Consider the following 14,109-nt stretch of genomic DNA (forward strand, 5'->3'; position numbering starts at 1 on the left):
TATCTACTCATTCAGCAGCACTCCCACTTTCGACCCCCCCCTGTCCTCAGTCCCTTTGTATGTCCCCCTTACTGTGTCCTGATGAGTCCTCTGATGCTTTGCTCTGTCACTGGAGTTACTGAACGCTTTTTGGCAGCCGGGGTGCTGACACAGGTAAGGACGTTCTCCTGTGTGACTTCGCAGGTGAATCTTCAGGTTCTCCAGCCTTGAAAATGCCTTGCTGCAGCCTTCAAACTGTAATAAAAGGTAGAGAACACTTACATGGGGATGGGATTCCAAATAATTACACATTTCATTTGTGAGGTTGATGGCACTTCACAGGCAAACAGTTACAATTTAGGCTCTTTAACCACTTAAGACCCGGACCTTTAGGCAGCTAAAGGACCCGGACAGTTTTTGCGATTCGGCACTGCGTTGCTTTAACTGACAATTGCGCGGTCGTGCGACGTGGCTCCCAAACAAAATTGGCGTCCTTTTTTTACCACAAATAGAGCTTTCTTTTGGTGGTATTTGATCACCTCTGCGGTTTTTATTTTTTGCGCTATAAACAAAAATATAGCGACAATTTTGAAAAAAAATCAATATTTTTTACTTTTTGCTATAATAAATATCCCCCAAAAATATATATATTAAAAAAATGTTCCTCAGTTTAGGCCGATACGTATTCTTTGCAATAAGCGTTTATCGGTTGGTTTGCGCAAAATTTATAGCGTTTACAAAATGGGATAGTTTTATTGCATTTTTATTAATTATCTTTTTTTTACTACTAATGGCGGCGATCAGCTATTTTTTTCGTGACTGCGACATTATGGCGGACGCTTTGGACAATTTTGACACATTTTTGGGACCATTGTCATTTTCACAGCAAAACATGCATTTAAAATGCATTGTTTACTGTGAAAATTACAATTGCAGTTTGGGAGTTAACCACAAGGGGGCGCTGATGGGGTTATGTATGACCTCATCTGTGTTTCTAACTGTAGGGGGGTGTGGCTGTAGGTGTGACGTCATCGATTGTGATTCCCTATATAAGGGATCACACGATCTATGACTGCGCCACAGTGAAGAACGGGGAAGCTGTGTTTACACACAGCTCTCCCCATTCTCCAGCTCCGAGGACCGAACGCGGGACTCCAGCGGGATCGGGTCCGCGAGTCCCCGAGCTTCGGACCGTGTCGCGTCCACGCGCCCGCAGCACGTGCGACCCCACGGCTGGGCTTAAAGTGCAACGTACAGGTACGTTGATGTGCCCAGCCGTGCCATTCTGTTTCTGTTATAACATTTAGTAAATAAGTATGTTTTCTTCTTCACTGACGGGCACTGATGAGGCTGCACTGATGGGCACGGACAAAGTGGCACTGATGGGCACTGATAAGGTGGCACTGATGAACGATGAGGCACTATAATGATGATAATGATGAGGCACTAATATGCAGCACTGATATGAGGCACTGATAGGCACTAATAGGTGGCACTGATGTGTGGCACTGATAGATGGCACTGATGAGAAGGCACAGACGGTCATTACTGATGGACACTGATTGGCATCCCTGATGGACACTGATTGGCTGCTCTGGTGGGCACAAGTTGGCATCTCTGGTGGGCACAGGCTGGCACTCTTGTGGGCATCCTTGATGGGTCTGCACTGATAATCACTGATATTAGCGCAGACTCCCCCTGTCAGGAGAGCCGCTTTTCGGCTCTTCTTTACTCGTGCCTTGTCAGCGTGAATAGAGGAAAAAAGCCGATGCGATCATTGGACACAGCTGATCACATGGTAAAGAGCCTATATCGTCTGCTTTTTACTGAGATTGGAGATGCAGTGTGTCAGAGCGACACCCCGCACCACTGATCAAGGCGCTGTGTGCTGGACATAAGATGACGCGCAGTCAGGATGAGGAAACCCCCGCCTGGTCGTCATTTTGCTATAGGCCGGGTGGGATGTGGTTAAAAAAATTTATCAAGGCGCCTCTAAGTGCAGAAGTATAAAACTTTTAATATCCCCTAAAGGATTTAAAAACACTTACAAGATAGTGGATGAAACAGGCATGTAGCAGGTAAGTGCGTCCAGGAGATGTTTCAGTGGCAGGGCAGTCCCAGTCTGTGATGGTAAAGCTTCCAGGGAAGTCCACGAGATAACAGCCGACTTGTGCTGTGAATGTTCAGAGGACACAATACTGCTGGAGCCTGGGGATGACGTCAAAGTAAGCGAGACAGAAACCAGCATGGAACACAAACAGGTCACTGGCTGAAGAAGGAACCAATGAGCTGTTCCGAAACGCGTCCCGCCTCTATAACACACTTCCTGTCCACTTCCTGTTTATGTTCCATGCTGGTTTCTGTCTCGCTTCCTCTGACGTCATCCCCAGGCTCCAGCAGTATTGTGTCCTCTGAACATTCACAGCACAAGTCGGCTGTTATCTCGTGGACTTCCCTGGAAGCTTTACCATTACAGACTGGGACTGCCCTGCCACTGGAACATCTCCTGGACGCACTTACCTTCTACATGCCTGTTTCATCCACTATCTTGTAAGTGTTTTTAAATCCTTTAGGGGATATTAAAAGTTTTATACTTCTACACTTAGAGGTGCCTTGATAGTTTTCTGAACATTCACAGCACAAGTCGGCTGTTATCTCGTGGACTTCCCTGGAAGCTTTACCATCACAGACTGGGACTGCCCTGCCACTGGAACATCTCCTGGACGCACTTACCTGCTACATGCCTGTTTCATCCACTATCCTGTAAGTGTTTTATACTTCTGCACTTAGAGGCGCCTTGTTTGTTTTTCTGTTTCCATTAGAGATTGCTTGTCTCCCTGAGTGCTGCCTAAAGTGTATGAAGATTTGCTACCCTCTTTAACACAGACTTTATCTGTCAGGATTCAAATGCTTGGAGCGCTCTGGATATATATTTTTCTGGATTTAAAGAAAACTATACAGAAGCTCTGTTTCTGTACCTTCTCTTCTTCTTTTAAAAAAAGACAATAAAAAGAATCTTACAAAAAGAAAACTAAACAGGCATAAATATGTACGCTGCCATTACTCAGAACGTGTTGAAGCTATTGGACTGAAATGAAAGCCAGGTTACTTGCATTTTTAAAAGAAGCTCTGAATTTCTCCCAGGACAGGTTTAACTGGAATGGATTTTATTTTTTACCCGCGTAATTGTGGCATACATCGTCACTTTGGAGGGAAATTTACCTTACTGCTCAGATACACAAGAGATATTAACTACTTAGTAGCATGAAATCAAGTATTTGTCCACAACTGCCTTAGTAGAACTATTGGAAAGTGACAAAAGTCAGTCCAAAGTAATTGTTTGCTTTAACATTTCCTTTTGGAACGAATTAACTTTCTGGAACAAATCTGTGTAAGTTTGAGAAATATTTTCTATCCCGCTCCCTCAAATTTTCAAATAATTATGAGGATTTTACCCCTCTAAGGCCGCGTACACACGACCGAGTTTCTCGGCAGAATTCAGCCAGAAACTCGATCGGAGCTGGATTCTGCCGAGAAACTCGGTCGTGTGTACACTTTTCAGCGAGGAAGCCGACGAGGAACTCGTCGGGCCGAAAAGAGAACATGTTCTCTATTTCCTCGTTGTTCAATGAGGAAAGTCGGCCCGCCGGCGGCTTCCACACTGGACTCGATGAGGAACTCGATGTGTTTGGCACGTCGAGTTCCTCGGACGTGTGTACGGGGCCTAATGATTCGAAAATTGAATGCACGTTTATAAAATGAAAAATTTGTAATGAAATTCTACTAGCATATGACCAGATTTAATCTCATGCTACTGAATGATTCTGAATTATCTAGGTGAATCCTTATTGGGCACCTCAAGAGATGTTTACTTTATAGAATGTGAAAAACAGCAATAGATGTGAAAGTATTTCCAAGGAAAAGTAACCATTCTTACCAAACCTGGGACTATTTTTAATGGAGATATCTCCCCTGAGTAAGTGGTCACCAGATTATATACATGATCCTCCTGTGCCCAGATTGGGTATGCTTTATTTTATTTTTATAATCACCATTTTTTTCCTTTACTAAGACAAATTTCAACATACAAATACATACCAAACATAATATCTATACAAGACCATTCATTGACATAAAACATTATAACCCCTCTTCCCCAAGAAGATACACCGGGTCCCCCGATTGTGCCCATCTCCAAAAGAAGAAGAAAAAAAAGGAAAAAAATTCTCTTCCCTATTCCCTTCCCACCCTCCTTCCCCCTTTACACACCAATCGTGCAACACATTATTCAAAACATAATTAAGAAAGGCGCATAATAGCACCTTATTGCATGTTTCCAACAACCAACACTAAAAAAAAAGATTTTCCTTTCCCTTTCCTTGCCCCTCCATCCTCCCCCCCCCCTTGTTCCCCTCCCTCCCTCTTTAAACTGGTATGCTCATTAATGAAAGATTGAGGGAATGATTTATTTATTTATTCAAAATTCTTTTTATTGTAAGTTTCAAAAGTTTAGTATGATACAGTGCCTATTGGGCATACCCATGTTAGTAGGACAAACCAACATTGAACAAAAAAAAAAAAGAAAACTAAACAACACAAAAACTAAAAAGTATGCTTAGACCACAGAAACAGATTGAAACCACAGTGAGTTCATACATGAGATCAGTGCTTAGGGACAAAGGGGGATGATGATCAAGGCACCTTTACAGGTGTATTCACCTAGCCAAGTATTATATCACAAAGAGCAATAACACAGAATACCATTTCTCTTGAACACCTTAATAACAACGGTATACCTGTACGTGATTCTGCACTCCCAGGTGTGGGATGCGTACGGCCGGCAACCCTCCTCCCCTGGTGGACACCAATTGTTAAAAAGAACATTCCCACATCTCCTCCCAATCTTCCTCATCTAACTCAGGGAAGTCAATAAGCCACTTAGTTCTGAAGGACTCGAGCCCTATATGAATCAATCATAGTAACTCTTTATAAATGGTGGACAGAGGTTTGACCATGGTCTCATCCCTGAGCAGGTTTTCCAGACCTGAGGCGTAGAGAGCAACTGGCTGGTTATCAAATTGAGTATTAAAGTCATATCTGAGTTGTAAGATATGAGTTAGGTAAACCATGCTGGTGCTTCAACATATCAAAGGTCTGCAACTGACCCCCAAGACAGATTTGATTTAGATTTGGTATGCTTTAACTAGCTGGGAATCCATTGACAGGTGAGTAGAGAAGCAGGATAAATGAAGAAGTGGTAGAACACAAAGTTGTTGTTTTGTTTTTAAACTTTCTTTGCCTCTTTCACATTTCCTGGCATCCACCGAATATTTTTGGTTACACAATGACAAAATTAAAGGAAGGTTGAGGTTGGAGGGACCACAATAGCAACTACCAATATTAGAAGTCACATTTCCACTGACCACCAATGTCAGGGACACTAACATTTTCTCTATTGGTGTTTCTTTTCTGACCCTTATTTTTATTATTCGTTCCACTTCATGATTGTTTGCATCTGTGCACTCTGGAAAGCCTTCCTCCATATTCCCCTGTGCAGTGAGTTCCCCCTCAGGCCCCCCCCCCCTCCTCGGCCAGTTCAGCTATATTCAGGGACCCTGCCAGTTTCTGGGCATAATTTAGAATGTCTTTAGGGAGGGGGTCACCGCTGGCACTCTTAGGGGTTTTGGGAGGTCTACTCACAGCTTCCTTAGAAGTGGACTAGGAAAAAAGAGCTGACATGTTTTGCATCATGTGATGCTTACTCGTACGCTACGAGTAAGCATCACATGATGCAAAACATGTCAGCTCTTTTTTCCTAGTCCACTTCTTGTTTGACTGCATGAATTTTGGCTGTTTTTTCCATATGAATTTTTGTTGTTTTTTCATGTTTTAAATAAAGACATCGTTTTTTGAGGAGTGAGGCGATCCAGGATTTTTTCTTTCATCCCATGCTAATTGAGCACAGCCAGCACCCTCTTGGTTTGTTGGGACAGAAGCAACGGAGACTAATTGCTTTATAGAGCGGTATACTTTTCTTCACCCAATAAAATCTCATAGAAACTTTTATCAGTGTGTTTTCAAAGGTAATTTTCAAAATTTTTAAATCTACAGATTTTAATAAATTAATTAGGGCTGTGGAAATTAACTATCAATTCATTGATTAATCTTTAAATTTTTTGATCGACCAAAATTATTTTGATTGGTACTCACCTCTCCGCCGGCTTCCGGGCTTTCAGGGAGTTCCGTCGGAGATCTGGTGACGTCGCGGACACCGGTGGGGCTTGCCATGTCCATCTGAAGGGCTCCTTTGCTGTGCCTTCATATCTGCATGCTGGCGGGACCTTACTATCTGCCACACACAAGGGCTGTTACACTTCCCTCTATCAACCTGGGATTCTACAACCATCCACTGGGAGCTGTGATAGTTCCCTTCACGGGACATCTACATGCCGACAGACTGATGTTAACTTCTCCTCATCTGGATTCAGCAGTGGTATCGTTGTACACATTTTTATACCAGTATCATACTTAGCTAAATGTTTTTATGACTGCTTTTGTTACCGTTTGGTATTACTCGTACCATTTTTACAGTTTATGTAGCTACATCGATTTTATCTTCAGTGCAATATTTATTTTGTTACCTACTTGAAGACTATAAAAGTTTTAATGCTATTCCCATCAAGCGCTGCCTTTGTGTGTTTTTTGTATCCTGCTATCCATTTTTTCAGTGGTTGGTAGCTGCACTAGGAATCAGCCTGCAAGGAGGAGATCAGCTAAAAGTAAGGAATAGAATGATCCCATTGCTTTGTCCCTCCAATGCTCTATCTATAATAAAGTGGCGTTCTCCTTTAAATGGGAAAGAAAATGCCTGTTTCTATGCCTGAATAGAGAACTCCTGGGAAAATGAAAGGGATCATGATCATTGTGCTCTCAATTACACAGTTTAATGGCAAAAAGAAGTGTTTGTTCCAGAATATGAAACGGTCTAAGCTTGAAATGATTAAAATGCAATAATACACAAGCATCCGTGGCATTTTTTCATAATGCAATCCCCTTCTACCAGCTACAATAAGCAGAGGATGCCACATCTATGGTTCTTGTCATTGTGATAAATCTCTGTTTTTCATACCATTCTTTCAAGGTTTTTTTGGAGTGTTACTAGGTACAAGCATAAGTACTGTGGCAGGCATATGGATCTTGAACTCTTGCTTGTTAGGTGAAGAAACATTACCCAGGAAAGACAATGAAGAGCCAGTCCAGCCAAAACAGACATTTTAAAGTAGATCTAAAAATCCCAATTTACTTGAGGAGAATCTTTACATTCGGGAGCCCTCTGAACAGTTGAGGTTGGGTCCCCTCTCTTCCATTTTGGTCAGTACACACAGCTGGTGCCTCGGTCTGGTCCACAACGCCAAAGTGATAACTACGTATCTTGTAGGAAGAAAGTGCGGAATACTGTATCGCTTCTCCTTCTCTTGTCTTCTGTGCCCTCCCTCCCTTTCCTGCCCCCTTTTTTTTTTGTTTACATTTTTTGATTACCATTATTTTGTATTATTTTGCTACCGACCAGTTACCTGTATTAGCTTTTTATGTGATGTTGGCATTTTTTCATCACTTTTTTTCCCCTTCCCTTTTTTCTTTTCGTTCCCCTTATTGTTACATTACCACTTAAGACCCGGACCATTATGCAGGTTAAGGACCTTGCCCCTTTTTGCGATTCGGCACTGTGTCGCTTTAACTCACAATTTTGCGGATGTGCGACGTGGCTCCCAAACAAAATTGGCGTCCTTTTTTTCCCACAAATAGAGCTTTTTTTTGGTGGTATTTGATCACCTCTGCGGTTATTTTTTATTTTTATTTTGTACCAAATGAAAAAAGTTTGTAAACAAAAAAGTATATTTATTCTTTACAGAAATTCAAAGAAGAAGATTGATGGGAAATCACTTGAGCAAAGTGGGGGAGGTACAGCGTGGTGGGGTGTCAGTAAACACTTACAGTCCAGTTGCAGAGAAAAGAACTTGTATTAATGTAGGATCCAATAATTCACAACAAACCTGATGGAAAGGCACGTGACCAGGAAGACTCACAGAATATTTCAGCAGTGTGTAACAGAGCAGATCTGAGGGGTGTCTGTCTTGAGGGGCAGAATGTGGCCTGGCCCATCCGTATCCAAATCTGGAGGTTCCCAGGAAGGATGGCGTGTCCCTATTCTTACCCTACTCATCTGGAACCTCTTCATGCCATATACCATCCCTGTCAGAAGGGTGACTTGTCCCTACACTACCCACATGCAAAATGCAAAGAGGAGTTTGTCTCCCATGGTTGAGACGCAGGATCTTTCATTTTCTATTAATAGTGTAGGACCCACTGATAATGGGGTACTTTGACGCAGTAAGTGGGCCTAGCACTATATGACCATATAGTGTGCCAAAATCCCAATATTTTTGAATATGTTCAGGTGTTTTAAGTAGCCTTGCATGATCGAAATGTAATTTTTGTATGTGTGTGCTGTAATCTATTTTGTTACTGCATATACAGATTGATTTTACTGTTGTGGGTTTAGTAACACTTTAATCTGCCCATAGATGCATAGAAATTCGGCCGGTTCAGCAAGGAATTTCTATAATTTCTATCCATCTATGTCTGTTCCTGCTAGAGAGAAGCTGATCTAACTAACCGTTGGCTTCTCTTGAACAGGAATGTTGGAAATGTTTTATTTGAACAGCGGCTGCATCGCTAATTCGTGTATTTTGACAGCGGAGAAGTCCAGCTGTCAAAATATAATTGCATAGCAGAGGAGGGTGCCTTTATTCACCTGGATTGTGTGGATGGGGGAATAAATGCATTTTTTTTTGTATTTTATCAGCCGGCTGGCTGATCAGAAAAAAAAAAACAATCGATCTATGGCCAGCATTTCAGCCTTAAACTTGGTCTGAAACCTCTGCTCTCAATAGAAGATATCACAAGTGATAAAAAGTAACTACCGTATTTATCGGCGTATAACACGCACTTTTTTCCCCTTAAAATCAGGGGAAAATCGCGTGTTATACGCCGATCCCTGCTGTCTGAGGGAAGAAGAGCGAGCGCCGCTGAATTACATAGAGCCATGATCTCCTTCCTGTGTATCCGGTGCTCCGTCACACACAACCACGCCTCCTGGCCCCGCATTGGACCACTGTACTGTCTATCATATGAGCAGGGGCAGGAGGCGTGGCTGTGAGTGACGGAGCACTGGGTACACAGGAAGGAGATTGCGGTTCTATGTAATTCAGTGGCGCTCGCTTCCCTTCTTCCCTAGGAGACAGCAGGGATGATCTGACACTGAAAGGTGAGACTGCAGATGGGCACTGAACAGGCAGGGCATTTTGGGGTAAATTTATAGGCTGCAGATGGGCAATAATCAGGCTGCAGTGAGGAGCAATGCTGCAGATGGGCACAGATCAGGCTGCACTTAAGCTGCAGATGGGCATTGAGGCTGCAGATGGGCACAGACCAGGCTGCATTGATGCTCAGATACCATTATTTTGCTTCAAAGTGGTTTATTAAAAAAAACAAAAATATTTTTTTCCTGAAACTTCCCTCTTAAATTGGGGTGTGTTTTTTACGCCGGTGCATGTTATACGCTGATAAATACGGTACTTCCAGAGAGGTAAGGCTGAGCTAAAACATGATTATATAACCCATTTGGTGACACATTCTCTTTAAGCTGTTTTTTAAGCTCTCATTTACATGCCTCCTCACAAACGATTTCTAAGCTTAAGCTCTTTGATGGATAATAAAGCCCAATTCCATTGGCTTGGCCGAAAAACAGTACCAATCTTTTCTGGCCACAGATGAGTTAAACAGGCTGTAGCGATGCCTCGGACCACCATGGAAAATTCACAGCCTACAGAAGCTGGAAATATGGTCATAATCCCTTCTAATTAATCTAATCACAATATTTAACTAGCGGGGCTCCCACTGAAGCAGCTAATTAAGTCTTCTGCCATCAGGCCGTGTTTTGATTAAGTGATGTAGTCCTGGCCATTAGAAACATAGCACAAGATATACAATGAGTGTATACATTACGTCAGACTCAGCACCAAACAAAGCTCCTATTCAGTACAAAGCTGGCCACAGCCCGTTCACAGTTTTGTGTGGGTTTCATTTGGGTATTAACAAATTATCATTTTACTGTGGGTGGTTTGCAGACAAGCCATAGTGGCTAAATCCACTCAGAGGCTGCACCAACAACATGACGCCTATGTACAGTAATGCATGTAGAGTTTAGAGGCATCCTGTAAATTATCTAATGTCTCCCCATGCTAGATAAAAGTTATTACTTCATTTTATTTTTTCTTGCCACTCAAATTTTGAGTTGCACAATTTAGGAACATGTATCTAATTTGGTTTCATGAGGAGAAATACATTTAGGCCCAGATTCACAACGGAGATACTACGGAGTATCTCCAGATACGCCGTCGTATCTCTGCGTTGCGCCGTCGTATTAATGCGACTGATTCTTAGAATCAGTTACGCATAGATATCCAGTAGATCCGACAGGCGTAAGTCTCTTAGGCCGTCGGATCTAAACTGCATTTTTTTTTTTGCCCGCTAGGTGGCGCTTCAGTCAAATTCCGCGTCGAGTATGCAAATTAGCTAGATACGCGAATTCCCAAGCGTACGCGCGGCCGACGCAGTAAAGTTACGATGTTTACGTTACGCTTTTCCTGGCGTAAAGTTGCCCCTGGGTCTATGAGGTGCAGCCAATGTTAAGTATGGCCGTCGTTCCCGCGCCAAAATTTGAAAAAGTTACGTTGTTTGCGTAAGTCGTCCGTGAATGGGGCTGGACGGCATTTACGTTCACGTCGAAACCAATGACGTCCTTGCGACGTCATTTGGAGCAATGCACACTGGGATATTTTCCGGACGCCGATTGCGCAGTTCGTTCGGCGCGGGTACGCGCTTAATTTAAATGATACACGCCCCCTACCCGCCGAATTTGAATTCCGCCGGGTGATTTACGCTACGCCGCCGCAACTTACGGAGCAAGTGCTTTGAGAATACAGCACTTGCCCGTGTAAGTTGCGGAGGCGTAACGTAAATCAGATATGTTACGCCCGCACAAAATTGCGCGGCTGTACGTGAATCTGCCCCTTAATGTCAACTCCACCTAAAATTGGTTTCCTTTCAGTTACAGGTGGATGCCAATGGGCTACATCTACTTGTATTATTGAACACCTCTTGTAAAGATATTTCTAAAAATGTAAGCAGCAATTTTAAAATATTTTGTAGCCTTCTTTTGGGGGGGTTATGAGAAATGGCCCCCCCCCCGAACAGGGTATTGCGTTAAACCTGTAGGTCAGGGATCTCCAAACTACACATCCCATGAGGCATTGTAAAATTCTGACATTCACAGACATGATGGGAATCGTAGTTCCTGAACAATTGGAGGGCCATAGTTTGGAGGCCCCTGCTGTAGGTAAATAAGAGAACCAAAACCTTTGCTAAGTGGAAGAGTGGGATTGATATTAAAGTTGGCAGTGCCTCCACCCAGGACAAGGCTTCTGTCAAAAGAGGGGATTCTCTTCCTGGAAAACGAATCAGTAATCTAACTAAAACAATTGGAAGCAGAACTACTGGAACCAGAATATAACATTAAAGCGGAGGTCCACCCGAAAAAAAAAAAAAAAAGGCAAGAAGGCTAAAAAAAAATTGAAAAAAAATGTATATATATATATATATATATATTTTTTATACTTACCAGAAGTGGCTGTTACTAGGCAGATCGTTCTAATCTACCACTTCCTCGTCTGCGGTGGTCTTCTTTCTTCTCCTTCTCGCGCTGCCTCCTGGGAAATGTGGAGCGGTGTCTTCAGGGACCTCGTGTGTATCCCAGGAGACATCCGCCCATTCACATAGCGCAACGCGACTCGTGCATGCTCAGTAGTGAACGGGGAAGTGAAGCCGAATTCCCTCACCGAGGATGGCCGAGGGGCAGCCGAGACCCGAACGATTGCTCGGCTGCCGACAACGCGGGCACCCTGGACAGGTAAGTGTCCTTATTAAAAGTCAGCAGCTACAGTGTTTGTAGCTGCTGACTTTAAATTATTTTTTTTAAACGCCGGACCTCCGCTTTAAAAAGGAGCTTTACCCAAAAGGGGAAGTCCTGCTTTAAGGCCTCCTTCCCCCCGCCTCTTTATGAAATGGTACTTTTTTTGACAGGTACCTGTTCCGTATTCCGTTCAGATCACCTAGGCCATCCGAGCAATAGTTCCCCCCCCCCTTTATATAAGAAAAAATGAATAACAGTTCATGCATTCAATGTACAAACAGGTATTATTAGCAAAGGACTAAATAGTCCTGGTGGAATTGTGCACATATACTTGGGTATATGTAGCTATTAATAGAGATACCTCCAGATGAATGTTGCAGCAAAGTCACATTGCAGGGGCCCCTGAGCTGATGATGCAGTGTCTGTCTTTGTGTCAAAGACCTGAAGACAAGATCTGTGGTGCTGAGTAGACCCTCCAGCAGTTACCCAACCAGTTTGGAACGCAGTCCTAGTTATCTGGCAATAATTATTTCATCTGATCTGGCATTAGTAGCATGGTCAGGACATGTCAGGACATGTGACTGACGCCTTCTCTGGCAGAAGGAAGTTTGCACTTTCATCTCATGAAGTGGCTTACATAATTTCATTACAGTGTGATACTAGTAGCTGACAGTAGAGGGCAGAGGATTCCTACAATTTTTTTTAGCTGTGCTATGTGAATAGGAACATGTAACATATATAAAGTAGGTGGTACACAACCTACCAATGCTGGGTGGAGCTGGAACGTCATCATGTAGAAGCCAGTTGTATGATCGATCATATATTTTTACATAAGGCGATATACTCCTAAGGTTGATGGCAATCCACTTATTGTGCACTTTACTGCATGTTTGCACTTTATATACAAAAGCATTTGCATTCATTTTTGTATATTTTTATTTTACATTGGACACATAGGGATTGGTATATACCAATTTTTAGTGCTGTTACTTTTGGTTTAAAAGAGAAGTATGTTTTTTTTTTTAGAAATCATACTTACCTAGGTGGATGCAGCAGCACCGTTGGCTCTAAGACTGACAACTGACGATCAAACACCACTGATCACTCAGTTCTCAGTGCTCTGTGAGCAGAGAGCTGGTAACTGCCAGTCACCGGCTCTCTGCTCTGCCACCTTGACTCACTGAAGCTAATACTTGCTTATGTTGTTATCATGTGGGTGCTCGTTTTTCATTAACCTATTACCCCTCTTGTTCCCTCTAAACCTCTTTCCCCTGTTTTGTACCCCCAATTTACATTTTCGTTTAATAAAAGTAGATTGTGTAAAAAATAAATAAAACTTAAAAAATTTGGATTAAGATACACTTTAACGAATCCATAGAATCCTAGAAATTACAAATACAAATAACACATATACTGTATATAGTTATATTGTTTTCCCCAAAGGTTTGGGGTATTTATCTAATTTCCCAAAGAAAACTATTAAACTCTTATTATCTCCCATGCACAGCCCTCTTCAGACGCCCCCCCACCCTCACAGATATTTAATCTGAATCAGGTCTGGGCTCTGGCTGGGCCATTCCAAAACTTTAATCTTCTTCTGGTGAAGCCATTCCTTAGTTGGTTTGGTTGTATTCTTTGGGTTGTTGTCATGCTGAAAGATGAAGTTCCTCTTTGTGTTCAGCTTTCTAGCAGAAGCCTGAAGGTTTTGTGCCAATATTGACTGGTATTTAGAACTGTTCATAATTCCCTCTACCTTGACTAAGGCCCTTGTTCCAGCTGAGGAAAAACGGCCCCAAAGCATGGTGTTGCCACCACCATGCTTCACGGTGGGTATGGTGTTCTTTTGTGATGTTCAGTGTTGTTTTTGCGCCAAACATATCTTTTGAAACTATGGACAAAAAGTTCAACCTTGGTTTCATCAGACCACAACACATTTTCCCACATGTGTTTTTACAAAAATGTAAATGGAAACACATAACAATTATGTAGTGGGGTTTTCTCAAATTTGACTGTAAACATAGAAGTACACTTTCTCTGTGGGGAGAGGCTGGGGATTAGGGAGACTACCTGTTATTTATGGTCTCGGAGATAATATT

General features: G+C 42.6%; 1 protein-coding gene across 1 annotated transcript in view; it reads right to left on the reverse strand.

The window, feature by feature from the left end:
- GLIS1 (GLIS family zinc finger 1) overlaps positions 1-14,109 on the reverse strand; it is a 170,842-nt gene that overhangs the window by 52,408 nt on the left and 104,325 nt on the right. Inside the window, exon 5 of the mRNA XM_040361052.1 lies at positions 73-234. Coding sequence (XP_040216986.1) covers positions 73-234 — 162 coding nt within the window. The remainder of the gene's footprint in view (positions 1-72; positions 235-14,109) is intronic.

Source organism: Rana temporaria, chromosome 7 (assembly GCF_905171775.1).
Source record: "Rana temporaria chromosome 7, aRanTem1.1, whole genome shotgun sequence".
Taxonomy (NCBI): Eukaryota; Metazoa; Chordata; class Amphibia; order Anura; family Ranidae; genus Rana; species Rana temporaria.